The 19,109-nt window shown below is 39.7% G+C and overlaps 1 protein-coding gene across 35 annotated transcripts in view; it reads right to left on the bottom strand.

The window, feature by feature from the left end:
* TRPM3 (transient receptor potential cation channel subfamily M member 3) overlaps positions 1-19,109 on the bottom strand; it is a 903,691-nt gene that overhangs the window by 272,551 nt on the left and 612,031 nt on the right. For all 35 annotated transcript variants that reach the window (XR_012424787.1, XR_012424786.1, XR_012424789.1 and 32 more), the window contains exon 6: positions 8,311-8,482. Coding sequence is in view for 31 of the 35 variants with exons in the window: in XM_015437271.4 (XP_015292757.3) it covers positions 8,311-8,482 (172 nt within the window). In the remaining 4 variants the exon portion in view is untranslated. The remainder of the gene's footprint in view (positions 1-8,310; positions 8,483-19,109) is intronic.

Consider the following 19,109-nt stretch of genomic DNA (forward strand, 5'->3'; position numbering starts at 1 on the left):
TTAGGAACTTTATAATAAAACATATTTTTGCAGATATTTCTAAATGCCAATATCCTCAAATACCAAATTTGATTACATTTTATGAATCCTTTCTGCTCCTTGTTTACTTAGAAATGCTAAGCCCATTTTGATCTGCTGCTTTAGAGAAAGGTACTCTAGGTGGCTTCATCAGATGAGGCCACGCTCAAATGTCAGATATTACTCTACGGTAAAGAAAAAAATGGAGCTTCAAATTTTCCCCCATGCAAACTCTGAAAGTAGCAAAAGCACTGGTTATGGAAATCTAAGCCTACCCAGACACTCTATCAATTAATATTGCAAAATAGGTATATCTATAAGGTCTGCCATGGGGAAATAATCCCTTAGACTAGATTACATATGACATAGATTTCACTTTCAAGTAGGGAGATAACAAAGTCAGAAAATTCTAGCCTCGTAATGAAATTTCCTATACCCAAGGTTGATGTTCACAATCTAATTAGATGTGCAATCCAAATAAAGTGTCCATTTAGCCTAACCTAAAATATAATTCAAAGACAAAGGAATAACACCCCAATCAAATGGAGCCTGAAAAGAACTAGATTTCTGTCCTCTTCTAATCTTTTTGAATAAAATGGTAAATTACAAGAAAAAAAATCTGATGTTGACTCAAATCTAATATTTCAAGATATAGTCTGGGTCAATTCATATTCAGCTCAAGTTCCTACACCTGCAACAAGTAGAGTACTCAACAATCCTACTGCCATTTATGAGTACTCGAAGACACTGATACAGCTTGGATTTTTAAAGAAAGCTGAAATTTTCTCTATTATTCTCTGTTTACTGAGACAGGAGGGACAACTACAGTTTAGAATATATTTCTTATTGCTGCAGTGACTATTAAATTACTCTGTAATAAATAATAGAGGCATAGTGATAAGCAGCAGAATCTAATTTTGAGCCTCCACTTTTCCCTTTGAACCTTTCTGTAACTAAAGAGAGTATAAGACTTCTCTTTAACAAGCAGAGCCAGGTTATGATTTGTTATAAGACATTTGTTTGTTTGTTTGTTTGTTTTTTGTTTTTGAGACAGAGTCTCACTCTTGTTGCCCAGGCTGGAGTGCAATGGCGAATTCCTGACCTCAGGTGATCCGCCCACCTTGGCCTCCCAAAGTGCTAGGATTACAGGTGTGAGCCACTGCGCCGAGCCTGTTATAAGACATTCGGATGAACACCTTGGGCTATGCTGGGCTCTGAGGGAGAGGGTTCAAGTCTCTGGTTGGAACCTATGGCAGTGAGGCTGTGTAGACATGGCACATGGCACTGAACCACCAAGAAGGCAGGAGAGGAATCGATGTTTTTGAACTGCCACATAACAGAATGATATGTTGATTCCTTTAATCACAACTCACTGTGAGAAATTGTTATCCCTAGTTTACAGATGGAGAAACAAAGTCAAATACAATAACTTGCCCAAGGTCACAGAGCCCTGACGATCTCAACTCCCAGGTTACCTGCCACTGTTACTTTATGCCACTAGCAACAGGCAAAGACTTCCCCTTCTCCCAAAAGTTATACTCTTTCCTTTAAACCCTTAAACAAGAAAGTCACAATTGCTGAAGGTTTTTCTAATCTTGAATTCTAAGAATTGCAATGTAATATTCATTTTAAATAGTTTTTGGCTAGCTGAAAGTTGAATTTGCAACTAGAAAAGATGATTGTTAAATCTTTAAGATAAATTTCAGCATGCAATAGTGTATTTCTTAATTTTTATTTTTTGAAAGAATTGTTAAAAAATTCTTAGACCAATATTTGCCATGATGCTGCTACTGAGTTAAGGAAATATTTTAAGATCTAGCCCGTGTGTGGTCAACATTGGCTTAAAAATGCTTTTGTACTGAAATGTTTATAAAAGAAATGACACGCTGTCTGCATTTCCTTCAAAATTATTCAGAGGAGGAAGTAGGTGGGTATATGGATAGAGAAAACAAGATTGGCCAAGGGCTGATAAATGTAGAGGCTGGATGATAGCTATAGGGTTGTTATAATAACATTCCTTAATAATAACAATTTTATAAGAATTTTAAATTCTTACCAGGATACATAGATACTACTTTCTGGAGTAGTCCCTTGGTATCCACTCTTTAAGCTAACACATGTTTATTGAGCAGCTACTATGTTTCCAGCAATATATTAAGGTGGTCCAACTTATGTAAATATCTCAACAGTAAAATAAGTATTACAAATTATTTATGAACCTGTTTATTTAAATACTTTAAAGGTGTGGGTCACTTTTGATAATTTACTTAACCATCTCTCTGTACATCAATCTACTCTTGATTAACGACTTTATGTTCTTTTAAATGTCAGGCATAACATTTTTTTCATTCATAGACACTAATGGTACTTCAGGGATACAGATATATAGTGAAAAAATCAGTTTCTTTTTCTTGCCTCTCATCTCTGTTTCCTACTTGCCAGGTAAAATCCCAGATTGATGACTATTTTACCACTGTAACTGAACATGGCTGGAAAAAAACCATACAACTCTGATGATTCATGCTGCTTTAAATTTACAACCACAAATACCAACTGTGCTGCATGAGAATTCTACATTTTCCTAGTCTGTTCATTCTCCCAGTCTCTAAACTGACTGTAGTTCTTTTCTGTCTCTAATCTTCAACACTTTGTCCTGTTATACACTCCTAACCAATAACCTCCTGTATTATTTTATGTAGCTATAGAAGCTATATTTAGAGAATCACCCTATCTTTCCACCAGAAAGTGTACCCTCCTACCCACATCTGTGCCCATAATACCCTGCTTTTCCTCCTGTTCTTTCTTTGTGCGTGTTCTTTATTTCTGCGTGGAATCTCACCCCTTCTCAAAAACTTTGTACAAATTCCCTAGAGACTAGTCCTCCGCCCCTTTCTTTTCTGTAAACACTTACTCCTTAGGCGCTTTCATGTCATCCCATTGTTTTAAGGATACATTGGTGTCTCAAAGGATGACCATGCATCACCCTTGAAGTGTCTGTTCCTTACCCTGAATGCTCAATTCAATAGCAAGCCCTCTTGAGCTCTATTTTCAAAATGTATCTTCGGACAAAGATTTTATAATGCCATTTATATGAAGTACCTAAAATAGACAAATGCATAAAGATAGAAAGTAGAAGAGTGGCTACTAGGAGTTGTGGGGAAGGGGTAATGAGTAATGGGGAGTTAGTGTTTAATGAGTACAGAGTTACAGTTTGGAATGGTGAAAACGTTCTGGAGACGAATGGTGGTGATCGTTGCACAAAAACGATGTGAATGTATTTAATGAAACTGAATTGCACACTTAAAAATCGTTAAAATGGTAAATTCTAGGTTATACATATTTATTTTACCACAATTTCAAAAACAAAGCTTTGTCTTCTGTGTGTGTGTGTGACTGTGTGTATGTGTGTTCCGCAAAGTAAGTCCCCTGGTATCTGGGTCTGTGCCTCTCTCCTACTTTGTACCCCAGACTTCTCCCTGACTGCGTCCTTGCTTGTCAATGTGCCCGTGTGTCACTACCTGCCTTGATAATCTAGCAAGGGACCAGTGTTTTCATGCATGGGATGTGATGTGTCCCTGACAATCTACCCAAAAACTGGCATCTGATGGCGGATTCTCCAGCATCTCTGGCATCCTGACCATCTGCCATGGCCTGCTCTTCAGCTCTGCACTGCTAGGCTCTTCTCACGGAGGCTAGGCTGCTGTCCATGAGTCTCCCTGAGCTTCCCCTGCAGGGCTCCCGCGCACCGCATGCAGACACACACACACACACACACACAAAATCCAACCACTTTCTACTGCCTCCACTGCTGCCATCCTTTTTCAAACCAGTTACCTCTCACCTGCCTTATTGCAATAGCCTCCTGAAGGCATTTCCTTGTTTTTCATCTTGCTCTCTATCTCAATCTAATCTGTACGTACAACAGCAGAGTGATGTTTTAAATACTAAGAGAGATCCTGTAATGTCCCAGATCCAATCTTGGTTAGAATAAGCTCCAACTCTTTACCAAGCTTTCCCTGCTCCTCACTGAACACCTGGTGGCTTAGTTCCTGCTTTCACTCTCCAGAGAACGCTCTTTCACAGCCGGCCGCTCACTTCATTCAGGTTGTTGCAGAAATGATAGCTCCTCAGAGAGGCCATTCCTGATCACCTAATGGAAACCATCCTCTCAATACACACATGTGCACGCACACAAGTGCACAGACAGATGCCTTACTCTGCTTTATTTTTCTCGAAAGCACTTTTTAAAAACTATCGGCCACCACAGAGTTAGTCGTTTTCTTACTTATGACTCTGGTTGCCCCCTTGACGTAAGCTCAATGAATTGTTCATTGCTGCTTTTCTAGACCTTAACCATGACTGCTACATAATAGGAATTCAGTATTTATTTACTAAAGGAATGACTGAAATTGTTCCTTGCATATTAAATTTGAAGTTTATATACGGCAGATAAAAGAGCATTGTGAGGCAGGTACCTGCTCCTGTCTGAAAGGATTCTCTTTTATAAACAAAGCCCGTCGCTAACTGATGATGATGCTTCAGTCCTGACTGTTGGCTGTAGGAACGCACGGGGGAGGAGGGACAATGAAAGCCAGAGTGAGGAGAAAAAGGTCAAACACTGGGGCTTGGAGTGTGTTTTCAGTGATCATTGTCATGTTGATGAAAAAGGGTTTATGAGTCTCCTGAACAGGATTCACTTAATGTTTAGGGGAAATATTCTTCAGAAGATTACACCATTTATGTAAGAAAACAAAACAGGCTAGTTGATAGGATACTACAGTATGCAGGTCACCCCTAAGTGATGAGGGGGCATGGCACTTTAGCAAGGAGATGCTGAGGGGTGTTCAGACCTCCCTGGGGCCATCCTGAGTGTAAGAGGTGGTAGACACTGTTACTGTGGTATAGAGTTTCATTTTCAGGAAATTGAATTCCACATTTGTAAATCAGATTTCCTAAACTTCTGAAGCAGGAAATGAAAAAGTAAATGGAATTATTAGGATAAACTTACAGAATAAAATTTTATTTATTTTTATTTATTTATTATTTTTTTGAAATGGAGTCTCACTCTGTCACCCAGGCGGGAGTGCAATGGCACGATCTCGGCTCACTGCAACCTCCGCCTCCAGGGTTCAAACGATTCTCCTGCCTCAGCCTCCTGTGTAGCTGGGATTACAGGTGCCCGCCACCATGCCCAGCTAATTTTTGTATTTTTAATAGAGATGGGTTTCACCATGTTGGCCAGGCTGGTCTCGAACTCCTGACATCGTGATCCACCTGCCTTGGCCTCCCAAAGTGCTGGGATTACAGGTGTGAGCCACTGTGCCCAGCCATAAAATTTTATTTTTAAAAAGAAGAACCACAAAATGTCCATGTTAGAAAGTAGATTTGCTATTCTACATTGCTGACTGAGGATTGCATTAAAGGTTTGTATTCTTCTACTGCTTTTCATGTTAAGACCCGGTCTACTTTTGCCTGTCTTTGTGTCTTTGTCAGTGCTGTTCTGGAGGGCCTTTGTGTTTTCAGTGAGCATTTTTTGCTGTTAACTGAATGGAGACCTCAAAGGTCCTGCTTTATCTATTTCAAAGAGCCTGGATCACTCCCTACCCTCTAAGGAGCTTGCCGCTCCGCCCGACTTTGGGGGCTGAGTACAGTAATGAGGGAAGTTGACCTAATGACTTCTGAGTCATTCACTTGTAGGGCGACCCATTATCTCAGTTTGCCCAGACTGAGGGGGCCCAGGGATTTGGGACTTTCGCTGCTAAACCTAACAAAGTCCCAGGCAAACCGAGAGAAGCTGGTCACCCTACCGTTATTAAGTTCAGGGATAGAACTGCTATAGGAGCCAACTCTTGACATTCACTACAGCTCATGCACAAATTCCTTACTTTGGGCCTTTTCACTTCCTGTGACTTCAGAATTTCTCTTGGGCTTTTATAACTTTCCTCTTACCATTTAATTATTAATATATTCACTGGAAGAGGAGACTGTGGGCCTCTGTGAAGCCACAAATATAAGTGGTGAATATCTGTGAAGCCACAAACAGTCCCAAAAGTAAGTCCCGTGGTACCCGGATCTGTGCCTCTCCCCTCCTTTGTACTCTAGACTCCTGACGGGTCCCTGCTTGTCAATGTGCCCATGTGCCACTACCTGCCTTGATAATCTAGCAAAGGTCTGGTGTTTCCAGAAATGGAATGTGATGTGTCCCTGATGATCTACCCAGAGACTAGTATTATCTGGTGGTGACTCCTCCAGCATTCCTGACACGCTGACCATCTACTGTGGCCTGCTCTTCAGCTCCATGCTGCTGGCTTCTGCTCCTCAGGGGGGCCCGGCCACTGTCCATGAGCCTCCCTGGGCCTCCCCTGCAGTGCCAACCATACACGCAGCAGCTCTGCCATTTCTGAAGAAAGGCACCTCGCCAGGCACGTACATTGCAAAAGGGCACTCCCTCTGGGATGATCAATCAGAAAAAGGCACCCCCTTCCTCGGGGCATTCTGGAAGGCACCAAGGCTTGACTAAAACCTAGGCTCTGGCTGGATTTTAACTCCAGCTCCCATCCCCTTTGCTGGGTGCATAACTTACACAAATACATACCTAGGCCTGCTACCCACACTACTGGCTAACCAGCCCAGCTGCCACCAGGGCCTGCCACAATGACATGCTTTGCCTGTCTGGACCGATTTTGTCTTATTACCAAGTACTGAACTTGACCGTGAATTTATTCCTTGTTTCCTTGCTCTCATCCTCTTCAGCTTCCAGCTCAGTCCTATTTAAGCTCTCATTCTTAACCTGATGGCGTACAAAGAGTCATGCTGTCACTTATAAAAACCTAAATAGATATCACTGATTACATAACATTTGCCCATTCTATCAAGTACTGTAATGGAACTCAATTTTAGTATTTACAGCAAAACCTACCACCCACTGATCACAGTGCTTTGTTACATTTGATCTCTGCTGGTCTCCGTATATTTTCTAGTCTTTTCTACTCTTTTTGTTTCCAGAAGATATTCACCTTGGGATAATAACACTTGGGTTTCTTCTTTCCAAAGACAGTTGGGGAAGGAAATTTCCTAATATAATTTTTATTTCAGACCTAGGTCAAAATTTATTATTTCAGGTTTCACTGTGAAAAACATGAAACCACAAAACATGACACTTAAATGGTAGCAGTCCCTAAAAGGTAGGATCAGAAAAGAGAGTGTAGGAAGGAGAAGTTGTGGTCTGATGAAGCTAACATCCCAGTTTTTGGAAGAAGGTGGCTACAGCAATGAAGACCCATTTGGGGCAGGTGCAGAGAAAAATCTAGAGAAGAGAAAAGTGATTTGGACAAGTTGAAGCACAGTACACAGAACCTCTGAAAACTCATCTAGTCAAAGGGAATCTTTTGCTCCTTGGAATTGTAGGCTTTGGAATTTCAATCAATTAGATCAAAGTTTCCCTGATGGGACATCTAATTACCACAAAGTTTGAGCTTGCCATGCAGCCTCACCTATTACTTTATAAAAACAAATTGAATTTTATTTTGTGAGGGGGACAGTAGATTGCTTTCATACCTAAATCGCATTTAAATGCAAGCCACTTAGTGATCTGGGGAGCATTACTGTTTTGATGATGCTACCTTTCACAGTTAAAACAAATGTTTACACAATAAATACAGCAAATAGAGATTCTTATGCACTTAAGAGATAATATTAGTGTAACGATGTACTATGTGGTTCACATATATATCTATCTATATCTAAATCCATATATATCTAGAGACAATGAATACATACTTAAAATTGAGACAATTAAAATTTCATGGAGATAGTTTCACATGATGCTTTAGCTTAGAGAGTGAATGTTCAATTTCTTTGAAATGACTTTGCACAGCCAGATCGGTGCTAAGATCAAAATCTGATTCTTTTGCTTTTCTGTTTAGCCACCAAAAAAAGCTTAATGAATAGAAGCATTTTCTCTAGGGTGCCTTTTCTCCTTAGAGTACCATGCAGATGATGAAGGAAAAGTTTGAAGAGAAAGCTTATCTGCATACATATACCCCAGATGGAGTTGACTTTTTCACACATGATACAGAAGCTGGAGTCACTAATTGTGTAATCACTTCTTATGCCTCCAATTGTTCTCCTCTGGATGACTTCCTCTCATTCTAAGCTCCGGCTCAGTAGAAATCATGGTTCGTGTTTAAAACTTGCTTAAGTTTTTATTACATTGCTGCATGGTGTACTTAAAGTTATTCACTTTCAGCACACTTCGTACGAGGCATGCCAGTGGGAACAACCACTACTTACTTGTGTTTATCTTCTGGAGTGAAATATGCTTTTCCAGTTGTCTCCGAAGTTTCACCTCTGCTCCATATTTTCCAGTGGTCCCGTTGTCAGCCAGAATGAAGTGGGAATGCATGCTGTTGAGAACAGTGAGCTTGCTCATGGGATTGGACATGGTCTGATATGGCCGGACAACCTGCAGGGTATCAAATGGAAGAGGCAGACATCAGAAAAAAAGAACACAAGACACGAAAAGGAGAATCAGACAGAGGAAAGAGAGAAAGAAAGAACATCAGTTCTGTGGTACAGTGAAAGTACAGTCTACATCTTCTTCTTAGTATTGCTTTGGATAGAGGCAAGATTTATGGCAAAAGTTATTCAAAGCAAGACTGTGCTTAAATGAGTATTTATTTACTTACTGAAATGAGGCAGAAAATAGAGATGTGCTCTCACTGTACTAAAAAACTGGCATGCCAGTTTGTTTGTTGTTTCATTTTGAAGTCAACCTTCTATTTGCTAATGAGCCCCAAATAATGTTACCATCTTGTTAGTTTGTTTCTTTCCTTTCTTTATCATGTCCACACATTAATAGGCACAGCAGAACAATTATAATTCTGGAGACGGTGGCGGGGAGCTAGGAGAAATGTGATCCTTTCTGTCAATCCCATTCAGTAATTTGAAGGTCTCTTATTTAAAAACAGCATTGTTCTTACTAGATACCTTATTTAGGCAGAAATCTTGAATAGAAAATAATTGTCTCATGAGACAGATATGAATCAGGCCCAAAATGTTCAACTCTGTCTCATTCTACCTTTTTTGTTGTTAATTTCATGGTGAATTACACTACTTAAAATAGAGCAATTTCAGTGTGGCCTTTTGGTTTTTTTTTTTTTTTTTTGTATAAAAAGAACAGCAATACCTATTGTGAGTTAGTTGCTCTATACATATTATCTATATTCCTTGCGATGATCCTGCAAAGTAGATGCTCTTGTGTTCATTTTGTAGGTGAAGAAACCAAGAAATGGAGAGGTAAAGTAATTTTTCTGAGAGTCTACCACACACACAATCAGAATTCATACCCAGGTCTGCCTGATTCCAAAAATCTATGCTTATGTTCCTTTCTCACACTGCTTAGACCCAGTGGAAACATAAGATGATGGGTTGGAAATCTACTCCTAAAATATTTAGGTAAGAACTTCACTCAAGATTATAGAAAGAGAATATTCAACAGGCTAATTGTTACATGGTCTCAGTACAGCTATCACTGTACTGAATCATCAAAATTCACAGGAAAGAAAGAAATGCTACTGAATTTTTATTTTTGTGCCTTTGTGCAGTGTGTACATTAATTATAGAGTCGAGATGCTCTTGTTCTTTTTCAGTATGTAATAACTCACTATAAAAAGCTGTAGTAAGATTGAGTAGTTTGTTAAAGGAATTACAAAGTGATTTATAAGGGCAGTCCTCAATAGTGAAGAACTCATGTAAGTCATTTTTTTAGACCTTGAAACTGATTCAAAATCCCACATTTCTATGTGCCTGACAAATAAAATGTACTTAATAAATAGTGAATGAATGAATGAATGAATGAATAGGCAAACGAGACAGACATGCTTTTGTCCAACACTGAAAAAAAAATCCTTTCTTTTCTGAATTGTTTAAGGATTGATCTAATTTAAATGTAAAATATGTATATAATTCTGAGCTTCTGAAAAAGCCTAGTCCTATTAATATATAGGACTTTTTTGTTAACGTAGCATTAATTTAATGTAGTATTGCTATAATGTTAATTTATCAATGTAGCATTAATGTAGAATTTGTTAATGCAGCATTGATTTAAGGTTAATTCACAGCTTCATTTTAGTTGGCTCTTATTGATAAAAGAAGTCTATAACTTTTTGATTACTGTCTCTTGTAATTGCATGGAGCAGTAATCAATGACTCCTTTGTCTAGATGATTGCATAAGAGTCCCCCGAAACACAGAGACAGCGGTTTGCTAACCCCATCCTGAGCTCCTTATCACTGGAAGAGTAGGTTGCTTGTGGTTAAAATTTCCATTTTGTTGCTTCTTGTTTTTGATCATAAAACATTCATTGTACAGCAGAGTGAAAGTTAATAAATATTAATGCTTTATTGAAAGAGGCTCAGCAGAAAGACTCTCCTGTTCTTAAAGTGCCCCTGCATTGTGCTTATAGACAAAAGAACATGCTTTAGCTACTGTTCTGTCTTCTCTAGTAGCAGTTCCTGTAAGACTCCTTGAGAAGGAGGGGTAAGACCCAAGCAGTCTGTGAGAGGCAGGGGACAGTGGGTTTTCTAGAGGTTAAATTGTGTGTAAGAGTGAACACCAGGCATTTGTGCTGGCTGAGACATAAGCCCATGTTTTTTAATTCCTATGAACCTACTTAAAGACTATCAATAAAAACAAAATTTTCAAATGAATGAAGGAATGAAAATAATTCTCAGTCAAGCTGATATATTCACCATAAGCTAAGAATAAAAGAAGAAAATTAAATCATCTAACTATGTTCTATATACAGTATCTGTATTCTAAGGACATGGGTGCTCCGGTCTTCTGACTTTTGACCTTCTTTTCTTGTGGAACACAGCTCAGCGGCTCTTTGGGAACACTGCACATCTGAACTGGTCACGGCAAAAGGGTCAAATTTACAGTTTCACTCATGAATTTCCATTTCTTCATCTTACTGATCCCCATTTCTTTTGATCTTATGTGGAAACAAGTCAAATGTGGTCATATTTTGGCAGAGAATTTGTCTGCTGAATAATAAGGGATAAAAACTGAAAAATAAATAAAGTGACCTAATTTAGTTTTCAGTCATCATTGGAGAAAGATGTGCCGATTCCTGGAATAATTCTGAACATACGAATCGTGGAAATTTGTTTGAATCTGTGTTGCTAATGACTGTGTGAATCTGAGTCTCACTTTTTTAATCTGTAGAAGGGAAATGATAAAACCACTTACCTCTTGGGGATTAGGTGAGATTATATGTGCAAAGTACGCAGCACTATGCCAAGCTCATAGCAGGCATTCTATAAATGTTAATTCCTTCTCCGCCTCTGCTCTATTTTACCAACTATAAGCTGATTTTCCAATTGTAAACAAGTGATCAAAAGGAAATGATATGAGACAAATCAGTGACTTTTGTTTTGCCTGAGATAGAAATCAATGTAAGTAAAGAAAAAAAAATCAGCAGTCTGTTGGCAAAATATGCAAAGTGCTTTTTCTTTGCCATATCCTCCCAGGCATCTAAGAGGGTGATAGTCTGAAACTATTTGATGCTTAACTGAAAAGTTAGAAATAACTTCCCAAATACCTCAAAGGAATACAGTTTGGTCTAATGTGCCTACAAAATCCGTTTAATATTCTTCATAGCAAACAGACCAGCAATCTATTTTTGTGTGAGTTATAATTTACATATCTAAAAAGATTTGCTAATCTTCCTGTTATGCTTTCCAAATTAAAAAAATATCTTTTAATAACATGAATACAAATGAATTTTTTCCTCTGAAAAAATTTTGGAAGTAATGCAGCCATTTTCATTGTTAAGAGATTGTAAAAGACAACTTTTCTTTTTTTGGAATTGTGGGTGTGTGGTAAGAACTATTGTGATGTGTTCACAATTTGTAGGTATATTGGATTACCGTGGCATGTTTCTCAGCCAGGCTTTCCAGAGAAAGTAAGTCCTACTGCCCTGCAGCATCCATTGCATATAATGGATCGCTTTCTTTCCTAAGAGCAGAGGATGATCCACGTTATGTACTATCTTTGGAGAATTGAGAAGACAGTCACTCAAACAATTTCCCATTTTACAATTCAGATAAGAAACCTGAGTTGAGAAAGGCTGAATGGTGTCTGAAAGGGCTTCACATCAGGTGAGCTTTTACAGTTGGTAAGTACAGTAGTATGATGGGTAGAAAAAACATAGAATGAATAAGACCTACTATTTGATAGCACAATAGGATGACTATAGTCAACAATAATTTAATTATGTATTTTTAAATAACTGAAGGAATGTAACTGAATTATTTGTAACTCAAAGGATAAATGCTTGAGGGGATGACTACTCCTGTATCAAAACTTCTTAGGTACCCCATAAATATATATACCTACTATGTACCCACAAACATTTTTTCAAAATAAAAAATAAAAAATAGTAATATGTATATCTAGAAGAGAAATGTGTTTAGAAACGGATTTTAGACACTTAGTACTCTCTGAGCATCGTGGGCCACAATACCTGTAAGTAATGACATTTGCCTCTCTTTCTTGTCCCTCAAGAGAAAATGAGAGAATTCTTGCCTCATTAATCCATTGTACACCTTTTAATACTGGCTGACTGATAAAATTCTGGGTCCGAGGCCTCTGTATACTTTGACTTTGAAAGAAAGAGGCCCTCTGAGGTGAAGGAGGAGCTGTTTAAGAGGTGAATGGAGGTAAAAGCCCTTTTATAGAAGGCATTAGTAGGGACATCATCATACCCAGGAAGGGACTGATTCAGAGACACTATGGCACAGCCTTCAGTCAGGCAGAGTGCTTCATTTGTGTTTTCTGCATGGGCTTAAATCAGTGATTCAGAAGCTAATCTAAGAAACCTGCTTGAGTTTTCCTAGCTATTTTCAAGCGTTTCTGATCTCACCCAGAAGTAGTAAACAGGAAATCAAGAGACGGGTGTTCCAGCTCTAGTTCTTCTAGTTACTAATTTCTAACATGGGGCAAGTCTGTGAATTCATTCATTCATTTACTTACTCATTAAGAATTTCTTGAGGAAATATAATGTGTGATAAATATTATGCTGGCTTGAAGAGATACACAATCATGCATCTTGGTAATATCTCACAATAAATGTTCAAAACAGACTCATTGAAAGAAACTTTCGGACAATAGTTTTTCCACCTGTAAATTAGAGGACTTGACTAATTTCTGTTTCCTATCTCTAAAATTGAGTCTGGACAGCCTGTGTTAAACAGTGCTTTTGCTCTTTTCAAGTTAACACAGAATAGTGACCTTCAATGTGTGTTGGCTACAGAAAGAAAAGTAGTTCTTTCCTGTCCTGTGGTCTCCTCCATTTTATGGTGCTTTCTGCGATGCGAGGGCAGTTTGATGACCTGGGACTACTTTTCCAAACAGAATTGAACTGGACTAAATCAGGTTTTTGTGCCATCAAAATCACAGGCCTTCTGCAAACCCAAACCTCATTACCTGCTGAATTGTGTACCAACATGCTCCAGGCAAGCGGCAGAGCAGTGGATGTGTGGCCCAAACAATCATTCTTTCCTAATAGCACCATCATTTTAATTTAGGATGAAAAATATTAGGATTTATTCATCACTTATTGCATGCCAGGCACTGTGATGGACAATTTTCCAAGGATTAACCCATTGAAGACTTACTTTATAGGTGGAAGGAACTATAGGGGCTCAGAGAGGTGAGGTGTCTTGGTCAAATTTGCCCCACTAATCCCACTCTTTTCTCTAAATCCCATGTAGATTTTAAGAGGGAAGCCAGAGGACCCAGTCTGCTTGTAAATTTGTAGACGATATTAGGGTTGGTTTTACTGCTGGACATTTTTATCAGTGGCTCAGCTGGGCATGAAAGTCCTTCTGATAGCTGATCAGATTATTTCCAGATGAGCTATCTAGAACTGTATGTATACAGAGGTCAGGAAAGCCACCAGCAGGCAGCAAAATGGCTTTGTGCTTTGGAGAGAGAAACAAAAGGAGTGGGGAGATTCTCTTAGGATCAGGCATCCGTTTCTGGGAGGGAAGATGGGATACCGCTGAGAAGTGGGAAGGAACCTGTGCATCTGAGATAAAGGAACATCAGGACTGAGAGAATGAAATGAAAAAAAAGAAAGGCTCTGTGTGTCCTCACAATTGTAGCTAGGCCTGAGCCAGCAGGGCCACTGGCTGGTTATTTCTCATTCAGGCACCTCGGCTGTAAGGATAGGTGTAGAGCAGGGTCCTATTGAAACCTAGATGCTGCCTTTCAGCTCAGCAATCCAAACAAGAGACCAGCAAACCCAGGAATCCATTTCCAAAGAGTTCCCAGATACATTAGCAGTGTGACTCCCACTGAAATCCATGGGTGGAACAATTATGTCTTTCTGCAGCACTTTGAAAATGTGTCCCTTAAGTTGCACACTGCAGAGAGCAGCACAGTCCTCATTTCATGCTTTCCACACAAATGGACTTGCTCCCTTTGCCCAGTCCTGCGGGGAACCCTGTACATTCAGCTACAGAACCTACTGGCAGTGGGAAAAGGCTCTTGAGTTCTGAAAGAGGTTACATCCTTTAGAAATCACCATGTATGAGTGAGGTGATTAAAAAATGTCTCCAGCAATTCTTTGAAACTCTTCCCTAGTCTAGGTTGGACTCAGTGACTCACTTCTAAGGGATAGAATAAAACAGAAGTGATAGTGTGTGGCTTCCAAAACTGGGTCATAAAAAGGTTTCTCTTAGCTCTCTCTCACGTTACTTACTCTGGGGGAAGCCAGTGGCATGTGTGAAGATGATGAAGCAGCCCTGTAAAGAGGTCCACACGGCAAGGACCTCCTGAATAAGTCATCTTGGAGGAGGATACTGCAGCTCGATCCAAACCCTCAGATGGTGCAGTCCCAGCTGCCATCCTGGCTGTGACCTCAAGAGAGAGCCCAGGCCAGAACCACTCAGACAAGCCACTCATACATTCCTGGCCCTCAGAAACTATGAGATCATCAGTGTTTGCTGTTGAAGCCTGATACAGTTTGAGCGCTTGTCTCCCCCAAACCTCATGTTGAAATGTAATCCCCAATGTTGGAGGTGAGGCTTGGTGGGAGGTGTTTGGGTCATGGGGGTAGATCCTTCATGAATGACTTGGTGCCCTCCCCATGGTAATTAGGGAGCTCTTGCTCTGTCAGTGCACATGAGAGCTCTTCGTTTAAAAGAGTCTGGCATTTCTCTTGCTCCCTCTCCTCACTATGTGATGTGCCAGCTCCCCCTTTGCCATCTGCTATGAGTGGAAGCTTCCTGAGGCCCTCACTAGGGGCAGATGCAAGCATCATGTTTCTCTTACAGCCTGCAGAACCCTGAGCCAAATAAACCTCTTTTCTTTATAAACTACCCAGTCTCAGGTATTCCTTTATAGCAATGCAAGAATCTACTAATACAAAGCCATTACTTTTGAGGTATTCTCTTTTTACACAGCAATAGATAACTAACATAATAGTGTATTAATATTATCATTATTACCTTCTTGCTTCTTTAAGGCTTTAAAAGGTGTCTTCTCCCCTTTATTCTAAACTGGTTGATGCAGCATAGTTTCATAACCTCTAGTCCCCACCCCCTTGCCACCCAGAGTCCTCTGTGCTGCCTGGCATTCCTTCCCTGGGCTCTAATCAGTTCTGGTTTCTGTTCCATTGGGGTGACTAACATCCTCCACTCACTCTCCTCACATCTCTGACCCGAATACCATCCCTTCTCCATGTGGCAGATGATCTACATGCTTGCCAGTTGGGTGACCCTAAGCAAGTTATTTATTCTCTGTGTCTCAATGTCTCCGTATGTACATGGAGAATAAGAATAATCACCCCATTGAAGTACTATAAGGATTAACTGAGATAGAAAACTCATCGAACAATGAAAATATGATCTCAAGTAAATAAGAGCTGTTCTTAATATTGAGAAGCAGTATTGGTCTCTATGCTGCAAAGGATAATGGCTAAGAATATGGTCTGGAGAGCTAGGTGGCCTAGGTTTAAATCCCAGAAGCATCCTTTACCAGTTAGAGAGTATTGGGAAGATGATAGTAATGCTAAAACTGATGAATTCTAAATGCCACTGTGAGAATTAAATGAGTTTATCTATGTAAAATGCTTAGACGGGTGCTAACAGTAAGCTCTACAGAAGTGTGAATATTATTTTAGTTGTTGTTGGGACTATTATTATTCTTTCAGTGATGAATGATAAACCTCCAGGTTAAAACTCCTTCAACATCCTGACACCAGTCTTCCACATGTATACTCCCTCCCATTCTCCTTCAGTGACAAGTGTACCCACAGCTGATCTTTCCTCCTTAGCTCTGGGCCCCATCACCTCATGGCCCTTCTAGGAGTTATTCATCACTTATCACCTCTGTCCCTATGTCCCTTTCTACCATCGGCACATAAACAAACTCCAGTCTCCCCTGTCTTAAAGGAAAAATTCCCTCACACTGTGGCTCCTTTTGGCTACCTGGATCTCTCCTCTTCACAGCCAAAACCTCTAAGAGGTCTCTGCCAAATCTGCTTCTCCACTTTTCCCTCCTGAACTCATTAAGAAGTGCTGCTTTGTCACCATTCTTCTGAAACAGCTTTGACCAGTAATGCCAGTGATATCCATCTTGATGAAATGGATGGGCACTTCCAGGTCTCTGCCTTCCTCAGCCTCTTGATAGAACTTGGCATTGCCCTTCACACCCTCCTTCGGAAGCACACTCTTCTTTTGGCTTGCATGGCTCCCTCTGACTTTGCTTCTACCTCTCAGACATTTCTTTGGTCTCCTTTGCAGGCTGCTTGTCCTCTGCTCATCCATTAAAAGCTGGAGACCATGAGGATCCAGGGGTAAGCCCTCCTTTTCCTCATTTATATACTCTCCCACTCACCACAATGGCTTTAATTGCCATCTGTATGAGATGCCTTCCAACTCTAAGTGTGTAGCCAGATTGTGCTTCTAAACTTCTATCTCACATACTCACTGTCCTGCCAGATATTTTCATATGATAGATATCTTAAAGGAAAGTCAAAATCGACATGCCCAGATCCAAACTCATCATTGTTCTCACCAGAACCGCATTCCCCACGTAAGTGAACGTGACTAAGGCAGTTAGCTCCAACCTGAGTGTGGTCCAGGCTCAGCAAGCATTGGCCCTGTCTGGTATAATTATAACAGATTTGGGCGGGTGTCCTTGTCTCCGACCTTTTCCTCGAACATCCCCAGATACATCTTATCTAACCTAATCGTAAAAATCCAATCAACTCCATGCCAGGGCCACTCCTGGGAAGTTTTCTGAGTTTGTAATATGAAGTCATATTTGGCTTGCCTCAGAAATAAGTAACAAATGTACTGACTTGATAACTACATTAAATTAGCAATCAATTGTGTTATTGAACTTGATGTCTCCTGGCTTGAAACATAAAGATGGCATCAAAAGAGCACTTTCCAATTAAACATAAGAACTCTTACAGGCTATAAAACTTGGAGAAATAAATCTATAGTTTAGGGAAAATAGAAGACATCATTGAATGTGAAGATAATTTAATAACCACACAAGATGATGTGTTGTAAATCTACCCAAACACAATTTCCATCCTCAAGTTAAAATGGAAAGAGCTTTGTCTTGTGATTATGTCTGGGTTTTTAAATTGGTATGTGTCTTGTTAATCTAGATTTCAGAGAAGACAAACAATCAAGGCTTCAGAAACTGTTCATTTACCTGACACAAATCTGATCAGCTTGTTTTCTAAAGTAGGAAATCTAAATTCAAACTGTGTCATATGAAAATTATATTTCATTGGAAGTTCTTTCTTGACTTTATACTGGTGATACTTTCAGAATCCTCTATCCAGGTCAAGATTCTCTAGGGACAAAGGAAGGGGCTCCGGTCATGCATCGAGTCTACCTCTGAGTTTGATTTACTGTCACAGATATGTGCCAATATCTCAACCAACAATAAAGACATACTAGCATTGAATATTTTCTAACATCTTACTTGACATACATATATTTAAGAAAATGGGCACTGGGGGCAGTTGGATCTTGGTTTTGATCCTTGTTTACTCAACTATAAAGGGGGTATAATACATACGTTGTAAAGCTAATATATGCAATCACAGAGCACAGTCAAATAAGAGCTCAATAAATTATAATTACTATTATTATGATTATGCTCATAGAAATTGTGTGAAGACAGGCAGAGCAAGTATTTTTATAGAGATGAAACAAAATCTTACAGAGTTTAAGTGGCAAGTCAATGTGTCATGTTCATACAAACTATGACATTAAGGGTTAACAAGAAATAATTCAGTCCTCATTTTGGGGAGTTTTTAATTAAGTTGGTGCAATGCACTGAATGTTTATGTCCCTTCTTCCCCCAAATTTATATGTTGAAATTCAAACTTCCAAGGTGATAGTGAGGAGAGGGGATCTTTGGAGGTGATCAGGTCATGAGGGTGGGGCCCTATGAATGGGATTAGGGCCTTATAAAAGGGACCCCAGAGAGATCCCTATCTCTTTCCACCATGTGAAGACACAGCAGGAAGGAGCTGTCCAGCCTCCTGAATTGTGGAAAAATAAATGTCTATTGTTTATAAGCCCCCTGCTCTGTGGCATTTTGTTACAGAAATCTGAAAAGACTAAGACAGTTGGGGAGGAAGAAGACAGCTGTGGGAACATTATAATCAGGGATATGACGTGAAGGGCGAAGTTAGTCAGGAAAGGTGTCCTGGTGGAAGTGAGCCTTGAGCTAAATTTGATGAAGTGTAGGATTATGGATAGTAATAGAGGAGAGGGATGATAGAAATAATATGGAGAAACCACAGAGGTGGAGTCAACCGCAATAACTGAAACAGTATATGTTTTCAGGCCCAAGTGGCAGGGGAAAAAATGATTACCATCTCAGTATTCATAGCCTTATTCCTCACCAAAGTCTGTTGTTTGATCTATTAATTGAGAAAAGAAGGGCTTGATTAAACAGAGTGGATAATATTTACATTTAAAACATCAAGGCTAGTGCTGTCTCAGTTGGGTAGATCACACATCTTTCAAAGGCTTTAGAGAAAAGCCTATTTCC

This window comes from Macaca fascicularis, chromosome 15, assembly GCF_037993035.2.
Source record: "Macaca fascicularis isolate 582-1 chromosome 15, T2T-MFA8v1.1".
Taxonomy (NCBI): domain Eukaryota; kingdom Metazoa; phylum Chordata; class Mammalia; order Primates; family Cercopithecidae; genus Macaca; species Macaca fascicularis.